Here is an 18,524-nt window from a genome sequence, read left to right as displayed (position 1 = left end):
GGTGCTTTTGCTGCGACACTTACTCTTCGTCGGCCTCTGCCTCTGCCTCTAGCGATACTTGCTCCAGGAGCAGCGTCGTCTATAACTATAGATCGTGTCCTCACCATCTGTGAGAGAATGGAATGATAAAAGTTCAAACTCCGAGATCAATAAGCTCACGCGATAGGAATGAAAGAATTGAGATTGTCCTAATAGTTCTGTAGCCTCTCGAAGATAAGTACAAACGTCTCTATACCGATCCGCAAGACTCTACTAAACTCGCTTATGACTCGTAGCACTTATGAACCTAGAGCTCTGATAACAACTTGTCACGACACAATTTCCCCTCCGTTGGGTATCGTGATGGCACCTAGTCTTAAGGACTACGTAAGCCTAACAATAATTAAAACAACAACATTATTTAAATAGAATCTCTTACAATTCCCAAAATCGGTAGTACAAGTCATAAGCTCTACAAAGTGTTTGCGAGAAAACTTTTAAATACAACTGTTCAGAAATAAGAATAAACAGTGCGAAATGAAAAGTTGAAGGTGACTCTGAAGCCTGCGAACGCAGCAGTAGGTTTACCTTGAGCCTCCACAGCAGCAGTCCACACAGCTAGCTAACGAACAAGTACCTGGATCTGCACAAAAATGCAGAGAAGAGTAGCATGAGCACACCACAACGGTACCCAGTAAGTATCAAGACTAACCTCGGTGGAGTAGTGACGAGGAATAGTCAAGACACCCACTAGTCTAATAAACTGACAGATACAAGCACATGAACAACAGAAGTATGATGTCACATAAAGACTGCAATATGGCTCACAGTACAGTGATGGCAATAAGGAAGGAAACAACAAGCATTAGTGGAATATCATGAAAATGACACAGAAAGGTGAATGGAACACAATCTAAATACAAAATCACAAATACAACAAGGACAAGTAATAACTCAACAACTACAACCGTTTTTACATCAGGTTTTAGTCAATAACTCCACGAGGTACCGAACCTCAGACAAATCATAACTCACGGGTCTCAATACCCTCATAACATCTCATAACTGCACTGACGACTCACGTGCCAATAGAGCCATTCTCACATAGAAGGCAAGTAAACAAGGGTGAGCATAAATGCTCAACAATATCAAGAACACCTCTTATCCGATAAGAGTGCTTAACTACGTGTATGTTTGTGCAAGTGTCCTACCATAGTCCATATCAGCAAATTAGCATAAGGAAAAAGAACGTACAACACGTAGAATATTTTCTCACATTTTTCACAAGATAAAGCTCACACAGGTATGTATACCACTTCACAAATATCAACAACAAGAATGCCCCCAGGCCACAAATCATCACAAATTAATCCCTGACATAGCCCATTTTGTCTCGCCGCGTGTGCAATAATAAAGTAAGTGCCCGCCTTGTCTCGCCACACGTGCATAACAATGTTCCCACCTTGTCTCGCCACATGCGCAACCCGCATATATATATCCCACCTTGTCACGCCGCATGTGCAAATATCAATATTAACAACAGCATGATAGAAACCTAGTGCAACCCCATAACAACAACCGCACGTCAGAAACCTCGTGCATCACAATGATATCAACCGCACGGTAGAAACCTCATGCATCATAATGATAACAACCGCACGACAGAAACCTCGTGCATCACCATAACAAATACAACAACAACAACAATGGAAATAATACAAAGTACGACAAGTAAATCAACTCAAGAACTTTTAAATTACAAGAAAATGTAGAACCAATTCACAAGGAATAACCACATTCTAGAATGCTAGGCGTAAAGAGAACAGCTCAACAAAGGGAGAAACTAATGTGTAGCAAAGATCCCACAATATACACTTCAACAACAGGGAATCTAACACGAATCAAATAATGCCAAAAAAACAAGTCGACTAAGATATATGATATCTAAACTTCTTCTAAGGTTGAGAAAATTACGAAGGATATTCAACAATTCAATTAAGGATAAGCAATAGAAAAATAATCATAACCTCAATTAAGACTGAACAATTATAGGATGAAATAATATAAATTCCAAATAAAGATAAACAGTTATGAAAAGATAGCATAGCTATAAAAGAGAAAACAGTTTCAGTTAAGGCACATATGAATCAAGTAACAATAATAGTGGATCATGAAGTAATTGATTCTAATTAAGCACGTAGATGTAAATCTAGTAATTAAGATATATAATCATAACAAGAACAACTGTATATTCAATGAATACAAGGACCTAAGAACCCTAATAGGCCAACTTCCCACAAATAAGTTAGTGCACGCACTCCTTACCTCGTGTACACGGACTACGATCAACATAGAAGACTCAAATCCTAAGGAGAAGTCCCCCACACAAGGTTAGGCAAGATACTTACCTCGAACCAAGCTCAAACAGTCTGTAAGAATGCCCTTTCCTCAATTATCTGACTCTGTCCAAATCTAACCAAACACAATTGCATATCATGAATACCATGATAATAGACTCATCTAATTAATAAATTCAATATTTTAACAAAAATCTCGAAATTCGCTCTACAAAGTCGACCCAGACCCACATCTCGGAATCGGGTAAAAATCATAAAATATGAACACCCATTCACTCATGAGTCCAACCATATAAGAATTACTGAAATCTGATACCATTTCGTCCCTCAAATCATGATTTTTTATTTTGGAAATTTTCTTCAAAAACCAACATTTTGCTCAACTCAAAACACAAATTAAATGATAAAAATAAAGGTAAAATCACGGAATATAATAAATTCTAGGTGAAGAACACTTACCCAATCGATTTTCTTGAAATCCCCATAAAGAATCGCTCAAAACCGAGCTCTAGAACTCCAAAAATGGTGAAAATGGCAAACCCTCGGAATAGAAGACTTTATATTCTGCCTAGGTGTTTTGTGCATCGCGAACGCGGAGAAAGGGACGCGTTCGCGAAGAAGAAAAACAAAAGCTGCCCAGTTCTTCTTCGCGAACGCGACAACACGTTCACGAATGCAGAAAGGAAAAATATGATGGCCCAACGACTGCTCTTCGCGAACGCAGGAAGTAGTACGCGAATACGAAGAGTGTAATGGAATAGCTACACGAACGCGTTAGTGGCACGCGAACGCGAAGATGAAAATGATCATCAGTGCCCAGGGCCTGGTTTGCACTTTGCGAATGCGAGATAGGGAATGCGAACGCGAAGAAAGGGGTGGCAAAACTTCGCGAACGCGAAAGGGTGACTGTGAACGTGTAGAGGAAATATTTCACCGTCCAAAATAACACTACGTGAACGCGAAGGCAAGGTCGTGAACGCAATGAAGGAAACCAGATGACAGATAACATCAGTACAAAATAGGGGAAAATGACCCGTAGCCCATCCGAAACTCACCCGAGACCCCCGACGCCCCGTCTAAATATACCAACAAGTCCCATAACCTAACACGAACTAACTCGAATTTCCAACTTTGAAAACTCGTGCCGAAACTAATCTAACCAACGCGGAATGACTTTAAATTTTGCAAGCAAGTCCCAAATAACATAGCGGGGTTGTTCCAACTCTCGGAATCGCATCCTGACCCCGATATCAAAAAGTCCACTTCTGGTCAAAATCTCCAAAAAATTAACGTTTGCCATTTCAAGCCTAAATCAGCTACATACCTCAAATTCATAGTACGGATACGCTCCTAAACCAAAAATCACCCAACGGAGCTAACAGAATCGACGGAACTCCATTCCGGATTCGTCTTTACACAGTTCCAACTACAATCAAAATCCTAACACTTAAGCTTTCGTTTTAGGGACTAAGTGTCGCAAATCACTCCGGATCATCCGGTAACTGGATTCAACCATGTACGCAAGTCAATACACATAATATGAAGCTATTCAAGACCTTATGCCATCGAATGGTGCTTAAATTATCAAAATGACTGGCCGGATTGTTACAGTGTAAGGCATATGTTACTACAATTTCTGGTAGTAGTAATCTAATTGAAGGCTCTGAAAGAGCTACTATAACCCTGCCTAAGGGAACAATAATTATTATAGATAATACAATGTTCTCCTCTAAGTCTAAGAGGAACTTGTTGAGTTTTAAAGATATTTGTCGAAATGGATTTCATATTGAGACAATAGATGAGAATAATCTCGAATATCTCATCATTACCAAGAATGTCTCTGGCCAAAAAAGGGTTATTGAGAAGTTATCATCTTTATCTTGTGGCTTGTATTGGACAAGAATTAGTGCAATTAAGACACATTCTATCGTAAACCAAAAGGTTACTGATTCCAATACTTTTGTACTTTGGCAAGATAGATTGGGACATTCTGGATCAATTATGATGAGACGAATTATAGAAAACTCAAATGGGCATCCATTAAAGAATTTAAATATTCTTTTAAATAATGAATTTTCTTGAACTTCTTGTTATCAAGAGAAGTTAATTATTAGACCATCACCAACAAAGGTTATGATTGAGTCCCATACGTTTTTGGAATCTATACAAGGGGATATTTATAGACTTATTCACCCACCTAATGGGTTGTTTAGATATTTTATGGTCTAAATAGATGCATCATCTAGATTGTCTCATGTATGCCTATTGTCATCTCGCAACCTTATGTTTGCAAAATTAATGGCACAAATAATTTGATTATGGGCACAGTTTCCCGATAATCCAATTAAGTCTATATTACTTGATAATGCTGCTGAGTTTTCATCCCAAATATTAAATGATTATTGCTTATCAATTGGGATAAAAGTGGAACATCATGTAGTTCATGTTCACTCAAAATGGCATTGTAGAGTGTAACGACCCGACCGGTCGTTTTGAGTATTACAACCATGTTTCCCCATTTACTACTCAAATTGGGCTTTACAGTTGTTGTGTGACTTGCCAAGGCAATTGGTTCTGGTCCGGTGAGGTTTTGGAATGAATTGGAACACTTAGTTCCAAGGTTTAAAGCATAAGTTAAAATAGTAACCGGATGTCGACTTATATGTAAATGACCTCGAAATTTAATTCTGATGATTTTAATAGCTCCGTATAGTGATTTTGGACTTAGGAGCGTGTCCGGAAAATTATTTGGAGGTCTGTAGTGGAATTAGGCTTGAAATGCCGAAAGTTAAATTTTTGGAAAGTTTGACCGGGGGGTTGACTTTTTGATATCGAGGTCGGAATCTGATTCTGGAAATTGGAATAGCTTCGTTGTGTCATTTATGACTTGTGTGCAAAATTTGAAGTCATTCCGGATTGATTTGATGTATTTCGGCACAAGATATAGAATTTGAAAGTTCAAAGTTCATTAGGCTTGAATTGAGGTACGATTCATAGTTTTAGCATTGTTTAATGTGATTTGAGGCTTCGACTAAGTTCGTATGATGTTTTAGGACTTGTTAGTATAATTGGTTGGGGTCCCGAGGGGGCTCGGGTGAGTTTCAGGGTGGTTTCGAACCATTTCTAGGCCATTTTTTAGTTGCTGGTTTCTGCCTACAAAGGTGTGCATCGTGATCGCGAACATTGGGGCGCGTTCGCGAAGAGCAAATAGCAGTTTGGAACCATGTGAATCGCGATCGTGGAAGTTCTTTCGCGATCGCCTAGAACAAAATCTCTGTTGCACTGACCCGACGATGGAAGCTTATATCTCGCAATCTATAAGAAATTTGGAGATAATCCAAAAATTAAAGTTGTAGCTCTTGATGTCTAGTTTCCAGAAATGTAAACCATTTATCATTTGGAGTTGTGTACAAAAGGTTATGATGGATACTATATAGGCTGTCTGGGAAGAATTTGGAAATCTTTGTTGCACAGGGCTAACTTTGGAAGCTTATATCTAACAATCTATAATGAATTGGGAGATGAACAACAAATGAAAGTTATAGCCCTTGGTGTCTAGTTTTAATAAAATTAAACCATTTGCAATTTGGAGTTTTGTACAAAAAGGTATGACCATTAAACTAGAGGTTGTCTAGAAGAGTTGAGGAGTTTGTTCTTCGCGATCGCGAAGCATAATTTTGGGGCTGAAAACTTTTGTGCTTCACGATCGCGAAGAGTAAATGCCTAGACAGAAGATATATTTCGAGGTTTCGTCCATTTTAACACATTTGGAGCTATGGAGCTCGGATTGAAGTGATTATTTAGGCGATTTTCATCATATGGATTGAGGTAAGAGATTCTAACTCGATTTGGTTAAATTACACTAATCTATTATTGTTTTTATCAACAAATTAGTGTTTTGGGTTGAAAATAGTAGGAAAATGCATAGACTTTAATTGAGAATTTTAAGGTCGAGTTGTGATCGTATTTGAGTAATTTTGGAATGGTTGGACTCGTGGTAGAATGGGGGTTCGGATTTTGTGAGTTTTATCAGATTTCGAGAATTGGGTCCCACGGTTAATTTTTGAGGCGTAATTTCGGATTTTTGGAAAAAATTAATATTTTGATATGGAATTAATTCCTATAATTTTTGTGAGCTGAAAGAAATTAATTGTGACTAGATTCGAGCTGTTTGAAAGTTGATACGCGCAGAATGGAATTTCTGGAGCATTGCTTAGCTTGCTCGATGTTGGATTTGGCTTGTTCGAGGTAAGTAACTCTTCTAATTTTGGTGTTGAGGGTATGAACCCTGAATATATGTATTATGTAAATTGTTGGGAGGTGACGCACGTGCTAGGTGACGGGCGTGTGGGCGTGCACTATAGAAATTGTGACATAATTGTTTCTGTGGAATTTTGTAGTTAAATAATCTTTGCATTTTCCATGTGGTTTTATGTGTTAAAAAAATTGAGGTGAAAAGCATATTAAAAATCATGTTGAGGCTATGTGCCAATATTATTATGACCCACAGAGGTCATATTGCTGTGAATTATTTATTTTAAATTGAAAATTATACGCAGTCATATTCATGTCATTACATATCATATCTCAGTCTCTATTATTATTTATTGATACGTCATATCATCATTTTTGGGCTATTTTCATGACATTGTGAGCCCATGAGAGAGAGACTGGAGAGATTGATGACTGAATGAGGCCGATGGCCTGATTGTGAGGATTATTATGTGGATCGGGGTTGCCCGCGTGCAGCAAGCCATGTTGGCTTTATATATATTATACTATTGCACGTGAGTTGGCCGTGCAACACGTGAGTTGGTCGTGCGGATACATATATTATACTATTGCACGTGAGTTGGCCGTGTTGATACATATATTATACTATTGCACGTGAGTTGGCCGTGCAACGTGTGCGTTGGCCGTACGGATCCAGATATTATTATAGCACATGAGTTGTTCGTGCAGCACGTGAGTTGTCCATGCGGATCCAGATATGATATTATAGCACATGAGTTGTCTATGCTTATAGCGCTTGGGCTATAGGTGCCCCTCATGAGTCTGTACACACCTCCAGTGAGCGCAGTCGACTATAAACAGGGATCGGGCTGCACGCCGCAACAGGTATTGTATAACGCTGAGTGATTGAGTGTGCTGAGCATAGTGAGAGAGAATGCGAGATAGTGAGATTGAGTACTCTGAGAGTGTGAGTACATGAGTACAATCTATGAGATACATTGCATTGACATGCACACATGACATATATGCAAAGAGATGTGTTTTCCTCATATTGTATGGTATCACATTATTCATGATTTCTCACACATATTGACAGATAGGCATAGTAATGCATTTGTTTTACATGGGTTATCTGGAAATAAAATGAAACATATCATTTATTATTGAAAGGATATGGGAAAAATGATTGCTTTCAAACTTATTCATATTTTTGGAAAATTCGGTAAACGATTTGGGTTTTTCCGTGATGTACTTGAAAGGAAGAACTATTATTTTTGAAATCATGATTTGGCTGAGCATTTTACCTCTGAGTTACTTCTGGTATTATTTGTTTTATGTTGTTATGGACTGTTATGGACTAGTGGTTTTGGACCTGACCTTGGTAGAAGCTCATCACTACTTTCAACCTAAGGTTAGGTTTGTTACTTACTTAGTACATGGGGTCGGTTGTACTGATACTACACTTCTGCACATTGCGTGCAGATGTTGGTTGTTGTTGTTGATGTGCTCGATGGTTGCGAGATTTGAAGATGTACTAGCGTTCATGTTGTAGCTGCCTCTTGTTTATGGTAGCCTTAGATTTATAAAAGCTCTGTTTATGTATTATTCAAATAGACTATGTAATTATTTTATTTCCGCTTTGTATACTCTATTATTAGAAGCTCATGATTTGTACTACCAGTTCTTAGGAAAATGTAATGGTTGCATATATTTTCTTTAATAATTGTCTTATTAAATTATATTGGAACTGGATAGTGAATAGTTGGCTTACCTAACGGGTTGGGTTAGGTGCCATCATGACTAGTTGAATTTTGGGTCGTGACACAGAGTCTTTGATTAAACATCTAAATTTGATAGCAAGGTCGTTACTCATGATTCATGAAAACGAGATTACCCCCTTCTGTTTGGGGTCATGCTATTTTTCATGTAACAATGCTAGTTCGTCTTAGACCGACAAATTATCATAAATATTCCCCGTTGAAATTAGTTTTGGGTCGTAAACCTAATATATCCCATTTAATAATTTTTGGGTGCGTAGTATAAGTGCCTATAGCACATCCATATCGCACCAAGATGGGTCCCCAAAGAAGGCTAAGAATATATGTTGGGTTTGAATCGCCATCCATTATTCGCTACCTCGAAACATTAACGGGAGATTTATTCACTGCTTGCAGATTGCCGATTCGATGAGGCATTTCCCCCAAAACCAGGGGAGAAATTCGTGAAATCAAACGAGAAATTTCGTAAAAAAATCCATCGTTGTCTCATCTTGATCAACGTGCTTCTATTTGTGAAAACGTGGTGCAAAAGATTATTCGTTTGCAAAAAATAGCAAATCAAATGCCATACGTATTTACGGATCTAAAAAGGATAACAAAATCACATAGCTCTGCAGAGAGTGTTCCAATCCGTAATGATGTCCATGTTGAATAATCTTGTAGTGTCATAGCTAATGAGTCAAAAGGACACCTAAAATGTGGTAGACCATTGGGTTCTAAGGATCGAAATCCTAGAAAAAGAAAAAGAAATGATCAAGAAGACACTACGAATTAGTCTCATAAAGAAACCCATGATTTAACCAATCATGAGATTCACGAGGAAATCAATGAGACTGAGACTCAAGAAAATAAAGAACTATCAATAAACTCAATCAATATTGAGACAGATTTGAATCGAATGAATATAGTGGTGGATTATGTCTTTGCATACAATGTTGCATCTAACATTATGCAAGATAATGAGGATCTTGAACCTCAATCCGTTGGAGAATGTCGACAAAGACGTGATTGGCAAAAATAGCAAGAAGCAATTAAATCTGAGTTGGATTCACTTGAGAAACGTGAAGTTTTTAGGTCTGTAGTCCAATCACCTAATTGTGTTAAGCTTGTTGGCTATAAATGGGTCTTTGTACGTAAAAGGAATGCGAAAAATGAGGTACAAAGATATAAGGTATGCTTTGTTGCACAAGGATTTTCACAATGGCATGGTGTCGATTATGAAGAGACTTATTCTCCTGTTATGGATGCTATAATGTTTCGTTATCTCATGAGTTTTGATGACCATGAAAAGCTTGACATGCATTTAATGGATGTGGTTACAATCTACCTTTACGACTCACTTGATAATGAGATATACATGAAATTTTTCGAGGAATTTAAACTGCCTGACGCACATAATTCAAAGTCCCAAGAAATATTTTCAATCAAATTGCAAAGATCTTTGTATGGTCTAAAGCAATCACGAAGAATGTGGTATAACCGCCTTAATGAGTATTTATTAAAGGAAGGTTATATAAATGATATCATTTGTCCATATATTTTTATAAAGAAAATAACATCGGAGTTTGTTGTACTTGTTGTATATGTTGATGACATGAACCTTATTGGAACTCCTACAGAACTCCAAAAGGCAATTGATTATTTAAAGAAGAAATTCGAGATGAAAGATCTTGGAAAGAAAAAATTATGTCTTGGTTTGCAAATTGAATATTTGGCAAACAGGACTTTTGCTCATCAATCTGGATACATAGAAAAGGTATTGAAACGATTTACATGGATGGAGCACATCCATTAAGTACTTCGATGATTGTTCGATCACTTGATGTGAATAAGGACTCGTTTTGACCTCAAGAAAAGAATGAAGAACTTTTTGGTCCTGAAGTACCATATCTTAGTGCAATTGGTGCACTAATGAATCTTGCTAACATTACAAAGCCTGGCATAGCTTTTTCAGTTAATGTCTTATCAAGATATAACTATGCTCATACAAGGAGACATTGTAATGGAATTAAACACATATTGCGGTATCTAAAAAGGACTACCGATATGGGCTTATTTTATGGCAATGATTGCAGTCCCGATCTTGTTGGTTATGCCGATGATGGGTATTTATCTGACCCATACAAGTCTCGATCTCAAACATGTTATTTGTTTACATGTGGATGCATTGCCATATCTTGGCAATCGACTAAGCAATCAATGGTGGCCAATTCATCTAATCATGCTGAGATAATCTCTATTCATGAAGCAAGTCGAGAATGTGTATGGTTGAGGTATATATTACACCTTATTCAAAACAAATGTGGTTTGAATTGTGACAAACTACCCACAATTTTGTATGAAGACAATGCAGCATGCATAGCCCAATTGAAGTGAGGATTCATAAAAGGAGATAGGACAAAGCATATTTCACCAAAGTTATTTTTCACACATGATCTTCAAAAGAATAGTGATATCAATGTGCAACAGATCTGTTCAAGTGATAATATAGCTGATTTGTTCGCCAAATCTCTACCGACGTCAACCTTCAAGAAACTAGTGTACAAGATTGGGATGTGAAGGCTCAAGGATGCAAATTGATGCTCTCATCACGGGGAATTAATACGCGGTGTACTCTTTTTCCCTTATAAAGTTTTGTCCCACTGGGTTTTCCTTGCAAGGTTTTTAATGAGGCAACCAAAAAGCATATTTCTAAACATATGTACGCTTTTTCCTTCACTAGGATTTTTTTTTCAATAAGGTTTTAACTAGGCACATTATCTATCGACATCCAAGGGGGAGTGTTATAAGAAAAATCAAATTATGGTGGATGTTTATCTTCCTCCATGATCTTCCTCTCAAATGCTTAATGACATATTTGTTCATTTTTCATACCTATATAAAGGCATTGTAATAGATGAAAAGAACACACAATCGAAGAAGAAATAAAATATCTTCCCTCTCTTTATCTCCATTTCGTGTTCATGTTTTACTAAATTGCTTTTATTTCATAACAATATACGTTTTCTTGAATTTTTGTTACCTTCTTCACGCTACTAAAAAGCTAAAATTAGCTATGTGTCGCTAAATGCTCGTAGTTAACAAAGGTTTTTGATAATTTAACGCTAATCTAGCGAGAAATTTATTAAGCTACAAAATATGTTTGTCACTAACCTCTATTTTTTAGTGTGTCAATAATTCAGTTTGTAACTAGCCTTTTGCTTCTTACTCTTTCTGATTAATATTATTTTATATTTATACATGTCTATATCCATGTAGTAGAAGTGCATGTAGTTGGGGCAAAGACAGTGCATAAATTGGATGTATATGTTAGCATGTGAGAGAAAGGAAGAAGGGAAAGAGGAAAGGTGAAAATCAAGTTGCCTTTAACTTATTTTTAAGTTATTAATTTTATTTTTTACAAATAATTATCTTTAATGTTACCTCATAATTAAAATATTCTCTTTACAAAAAAAAAAGGTTACCTTGTAAAAAAAAGTTTGTATACGGTTAAAATCGAGACCACCCAATTTTACTATTTGATCGAGACCGGGAGGCTGCATCGAAGGATGGTCTCATAACGGAACAGACTAAACCACGAGGATAAGGTACCGAGTTCATAATCGAGGTACCTATCGAGATCGAGGCTAGTAGCGATCGAAGCCAAATATGACACACATCGAACAAGATCGAAGATAGCATAATAATATAAAAGCAAAATATCCGTGACTGGTCGAGGATCATGGCGTAAATCTCAGAACGGATCAAATCAGAAACGATTAATTAGCTAATCATGGGATTTCCTTCTGTAATTAGAATTATACCATAAGTGAAATTCATCTACTATAAAAAGGGGGTTCTAATCATTTGTAAGGGACATTGTTTACAGATACAAAAAGTAATATAATTCTCTTTCTCGTTTATATTATTATTCATCAGCTTGTTATATTGTAATTGTTCTTGCATCAGCTAGTGTGAGTGTATCCAAACTTGAGGGCTAAGTTCCATTCTAACACTGGTGTTCTTTACTTTATAGTTCATTTCTGTTATTAATCTTCATATTTATGAATTGGTATTAAGTGAAATCACGTGTCCTTAGAATCACATTATAAGTTTAATCGTTATCTAATTTTTCTGGATAAACAGTTTGGCGCCCACCGTGGGGACGAGGATAATAGTGATTGCTTAATACTGATTCTGATAACACACACTGCTTTACACTTGTTCTCGTAAGAATCTTTATTTTCAGGATAAACATGTCAATCTCACAAGCAACGCCTACACATGGTGACAACGGCCTCAGATTTCACTGGGAAAATGACAATATAGCCGCCCCAGGGATCGAGGCGCCTCAGGCTGACCTCGAGGGAGCACCAATTGAAAATCTCATCGATGTCAGTTTACATGTCGCCCTAAATGCAAATTTGGGCGTTAATCCCGAAGGTAGCGTACGCAGGGAAGTTTGATCAGGTGGTCGAGGTACGCATGGCAGAGAAGATGGAAGAGTTAGCCTCCAATTGATATTTGAAATGTTATTGGCTCAACAAGCCGTTATAGCACAAGTCAGTTCACATGTCACCTTAAATGCAAATTTGGGCGTTGATCCCGAAGGTAGCGTACGCAGGGAAGTTCGATCAGGTGGTCGAGGTACGCAGGACGGAGAAAATGGCAGAGTTAGCCTCCAATTGATATTCGAAATGTTACGGGCTCAACAAGTCGCTATAGCACAACTATAAAATCAGCACCGAACATCGAGTAGGATCGAACCAGAAGCCGTCCACAGGACCGAGCCTGTGCCGGAAAGGTTGAACGCCAACGAATCGGGGACTGACACCACCATTATGAAAATGCTTGAGGAGCTCACTAAATGGATTGAATTGGGAAAAAAGAAAATCGAGGCAAATGACAAGAAAGTAGAGACATATAACTCCCGGGTTGACCAAATACTGGGTGCACCGGCGATTCTAAAGGGTATGGATTCAAAGAAATTCATACAGAAGCATTTCCCTCCACGCGTGCCAGAAATTCCTAAGTACAATGGGACCACCGAACCTAATGTGCATGTCACTTCTTATACATGTGCAATAAAAGGGAATGACTTGGAAGAGAGTGAGATTGTATCTGTTCTACTGAAGAAATTTGGAGAAACCTTGTCAAAATGAGCAATGATATGGTACCACAATTTGCCGCCTAATTCCATTGATTCCTTCGCCATACTTGCAAACTACTTCATGAAGGCACATGTCGGAGCAATAAAGGTTGCGACTAGGAAGTCGGACCTCTTCAAGGTAAAACAAAAAGACAACGAATGTTAAGGGAATTTGTATCTCGGTTTCATATGGAACGCATGGAACTACCAACGGTCACAGAAGATTGGGCTGTTCAAGCCTTTACTCAAGGTTTGAAAGAACGAAGTTCGACGACATCACGACAGCTAAAGCAGAATTTAATTGAATATCCAGCGGTAACCTGAGCCTATGTACATAATCGGTACCAATCAAAGATCAGGGTCAAGGATGATCAATTGGGAACCCCTTCCGGTTCCGTTTATCCAAACAGGCCCGTCGGCAGAACTCAAATGGATATCGACAAAGAACCCCGGTCGAACAGAGATCGGTATCAACCATACAACACAGAACGTAGAAACAACGGCCCAGGATGCAATCCCATCTGAAAAGATCGAAGGAACAATCGAGGATAGAGCTCTCGAGGGCTCATGAGCAAAAGTGGCTTCCATAAACATGTCGATCCCACAGAAGCACCACGATTATCAGAATACAAACTTCAGCATCGACGCATCAGGTATTATGTCAGCGATTGGGAGAATCAAAGATACTAGATGGCCCAGACCCCTACAAGCCGATCCATCCCAAAGAAACCCTAATCAAATATGCAAATACCATGGTACACATGGTCATAGAATCAAAAACTGCAGACAACTAAGGGAAGAGGTGGCCCGTTTATTCAACGAGGGTCACCTTCGAGAATTCTTGAGCGACCGAGCTAAAAACCATTTCAGAGAGAGGGATGCAAACAGGAAAAATGAGCAGGAAGAACCACAACACGTGATTCACATGATCGTTGGTGGGGTCAACATTCCACAATGGCGCGTGTTCAAATGCAATAAAGTATCAATCACCAGGGAAAAACGAAATCGAGACTATGTGCTAGAAGGAACTTTATCATTCAATGATGCGGAAGCAGAAAGGATCTCACAACCCCATAATGATACTTTGGTAATCTTTATCCTTATGAATAAAATTCAGGTTAAACTTGTTTTAATTGATCCAGGAAGCTCAGCCAATATTATTCGATTGAGGGTTGTGGAGCAGCTCGGCCTACAAGATCAGATTGTACCCGCAGTTTGGATTCTCAATGGCTTCAACATGGTGAGTGAAACAACTAAAGGTGAAATCATTCTACCAGTAAATGTAAACGGAACTATTCAAGAAACAAAGTTCCATGTGATCGAGGGCGATATGAGATACAACGCACTGCTCGAAAGACCCTGGATTCACAACATGAGGGTGGTCCCCTCAACCCTTCACCAAATGCTGAAGTTCCCAACACTAGATGGAGTAAAAACGGTGTATGGGTAACATCATTTTGTCAAAGAGATGTTCGCGGTCGATGAAGTAATACTTGTATCGGCGTTTTCGTCAACAAAGGGATCAGAGTCCAAAGGAAAACAGGAAGATAAATAGCAAACACAACCATCAGCCTCGACTCAGTCGGAGAAGTAGGGAACTGACGAGGACGATGACTACTGGACCCCTCGATCCTTCATAATCCCCGAGGATTCTGACGCCACCAAATCGACATTCGAAGAGCTGGAGCAAGTCATACTGATCGAGCATCTACCCGATTGAAAGGTATACCTGGGTACGGGGTTAACCCCCGAGCTTAGGGAAATATTCATTAAACTTCTTACCAATCATATGGATTATTTTTCTTGGTCCCACCTAGATATGACGTGGATCCCACCGGAGATCACTACACATTGACTGAGCTTGGAACCGAAGCTCCTCCCAGTAAAACAAAAAAGAAGGCCCCAATCCGAGGTAAAACGTGCATTCATCAAGGACGAGGTAGCCAAACTTCTCAAAATAGGATCCATTCGGGAAGTAAAATATCCCGAATGGTTAGCAAACATAGTCGTAGTCCCTAAAAAGGGAAATAAAATTAGAATGTACATAGACTATAAAGATTTAAACAAAGCATGTCCTAAAGACTCTTTTCCTCTGCCGAATATTGATCGCATGATCGATGCAACGGCCGATCACGAGATCCTTAGTTGAACAAATAGGTAAATCAATAGAGGTTTATATTGACGATATGCTAGTTAAGTCCCTACGAGCATAAGAACATTTGACACATTTGCAGGAGACCTTCTATATTCTACGGAAATACTACATGAAACTCAACCCGAAGAAATGTGCATTCGGGGTCGGCTCGGGCAGGTTCCTCGGCTTTATGGTATCAAATCGGGGGATCAAAATCAACCTTGATAAGATCAAGGCAATCGAAGACATCACAGTCATGAACAATGTTAAGGTTGTACAAAGATTAACAGGGCGCATAGCCGCCCTAGGTCGATTCATCTTGAAGTCTTCAGACAGAAGTCACATGTTCTTCTCACTGCTATAAAAGAAGATCAATTTTTCATGGACCCCGGAATGCCAATAAGCATTGGAAGAATTAAAGCGGTACCTCTAGAGCCCGCCACTACTTCATACTCCGAAAGTGAACAAGCAACTCTACTTATAATTAGCAGTCTCGAAAATCGCGGTAAGTTGGGTCATAGTTCAAGAAGAGAAAGGTACGCAATTTCCTGTTTACTATGTTAGTCGAACTTTAGGTGAGTCCGAGACCCGGTACCCACACTTAGAAAAATTGGCACTTGCCCTAATAAGCGCCTCTAGGAAATCAAAACCATATTTTCAGTGTCACCTAATCTATGTGGTGACTACTTATTCCCTTCGCAATATTTTGCATAAGCCTGAACTTTCAGTCCGATTGCCCAAATGGGCCGTCGAGATCAGTGGGTACGATATCAAGTATCGACCCTGAACTGCCATCAAGTCTCAAATCTTAGTGGACTTCATGGCCGACTTTACGCCAGCTCTCGTACCCGAGGTCGAAATGGAACTATTATTAAAGTCGGGTACATCATCGCGGGTGTGGACCCTCTTCACAGACGGCGCTTAGAACGTGAAGGGGGTCGGGCTAGGCATTTTTTTGAAGCTGCCCACGGGTAATACAATTAGACAAGCTATCAAAAGTTCCAAGTTAACTACCAATGAGGCCGAGTATGAGGCCATGATTGCAGGTCTCGAGCTAGCTAAAGGTTTGGGAGTAGAAGACATCGAGGCCAAATGTGACTCCCTGCTTGTGGTAAACCAAGTCAACAGAACCTTCGAGGTTCGAGAAGATCGAATACAGAGGTACTTGGACAAACTACAAGTGACTCTACATCGGTTTAAAGAATGGACCCTACATCATGTGCCTCGAGAACAAAACAGTGAGGCTGATGCCCTTGCAAATTTGAGGTCATTATTCGAAGACAATGAGATTAACTCGGGGAAGGTCGTACAATGTTCAAGATCAGTAATCGAAGAAGGCCACGCCGAAATCAACTCCACAAGTCTAACTTGGTATTGGAGGAATAAATATATCGAGTACCTAAAGAACGGGAAGCTTCCATCGGATCCTAAGGAATTGAGGACTCTACGCACGAAGGCCGCACAATTCACATTGGCCGAAGATGGAACACTATATAGAAGGATATTTGATGGACCATTGGCAATATGTTTGGGACCAAGATATACCAACTATGTCATACAAGAAATCTACGAGGGCACCTGCGAAAATCATTCCGGTGCCGAATCATTGGTTCACAAAGTCATCAGAGCAGGGTACTATTGGTCCGATATAGAAAAGGATACAAAAGAGTTTGTTCGAAAGTGCGAAAAATGTCAAAGGTATGCGCCGATGATTCACCAACCCGGAGAGCAACTCCACTCAGTCTTATCCCCATGGACATTAATGAAGTGGGAAATGGATATCGTCGGCCCTCTACCATCGGCCTTAGGTAAAGCTAAATTCATTTTGTTTATGACTAACTATTTCTCTAAGTGGGTTGAAGAACAAGCTTTCAAGAAAATTAGAGAGAAAGAAGTCATAGACTTCATTTGGGACCACATTATATGCCGATTCGGGATGCCTGTCGAGATCGTATGCAACAATGGCAAGCAATTCGCCGACATTAAAGTGACAAAGTTTCTCGAAGATCACAAAATAAAAAGGATCCTGTCGACGCCATATCATCCTAGTGGGAACGGACATGCATAATCGACAAACAAGACAATCATTCAAAATCTAAAGAAAAGATTGAACGACGCTAAGGGAAAATGGAGAGAACTACTGCCCGAAGTCCTTTGGGCATATCGAACAACGTCAAAATCCAGTACGGGGGCAACACCGTTCTCTTTAGTATATGGCGCCGAAGCTCTGATCCTAGTTGAAGTCGGGGAACCTAGCGTCAGGTTTCGATATACAACCGAAGAGTCAAATTAGGAGGCTATGAATACAAGCCTCAAATTGCTAGATGAAAAATGGGAAGCCGCCCTCGTTTGAATGGTCGCACAGAAATAACGGATTGAAAGGTACTACAATCGAAGAGTCAACCTTCGACACTTTAAAATCGGGGACTTGGTTCTGAGGAAGGTCACCCTCAATACTCGAGACCCAAATGAAGGAAAACTTGGCCCGAATTGGGAGGGACCATATCAGGTCCTCGATATCATCGAAAAAGGATCCTACAAACTTGGCACGATGAATGACGAACAATTACCAAATAATTGGAATATATCACTCCTCAAACGATATTACTTCTAAGGTACGACCTTCTCTATTTTTGTTTATATTTTATACTAACCATTTGCAGGTGTTTAATCGAAGACACTAAAGGATTCTTCAAACACAAAGTCCTTAGGTCTAAAAGCACGCGTTGCACTCTTTTTCACTTAGATCGATTTTTATCCCAAATGGGTTTTTCCGGCGAGGTTTTTAACGAGGCAATCATTGTTCGTGCTAACTTAGAGCAATTCAAAAGTATTTGAGGCTCCTTTACAATCAACCTCGAATACTAGGGGGCATCACCCTCGGGTAGTTACAAGGAAAATATTATGTGTCGACA

The 18,524-nt window shown here is 39.1% G+C and overlaps 1 protein-coding gene across 1 annotated transcript; it reads left to right on the top strand.

The window, feature by feature from the left end:
- The first annotated feature begins 14,067 nt into the window (after positions 1–14,067).
- Positions 14,068–14,925, top strand: LOC138893479 (uncharacterized). The gene has a single exon (XM_070178096.1). The coding sequence runs from the start codon at positions 14,068–14,070 to the stop codon at positions 14,923–14,925; it is 858 nt and encodes a 285-aa protein (XP_070034197.1).
- Positions 14,926–18,524: the final 3,599 nt, after the last annotated feature.

Source organism: Nicotiana tomentosiformis, chromosome 6 (assembly GCF_000390325.3).
Source record: "Nicotiana tomentosiformis chromosome 6, ASM39032v3, whole genome shotgun sequence".
Taxonomy (NCBI): Eukaryota; Viridiplantae; Streptophyta; class Magnoliopsida; order Solanales; family Solanaceae; genus Nicotiana; species Nicotiana tomentosiformis.
The sequence above is the reverse complement of the archived record's forward strand: the minus strand, read 5'-3'. Positions and strand labels throughout refer to the sequence as shown.

What these genes read in the sequence shown, in the direction of transcription:
- LOC138893479 (XM_070178096.1), top strand. Translation starts at nt 14,068, where the DNA reads ATGTCGATCCCACAGAAGCACCACGATTATCAGAATACAAACTTCAGC.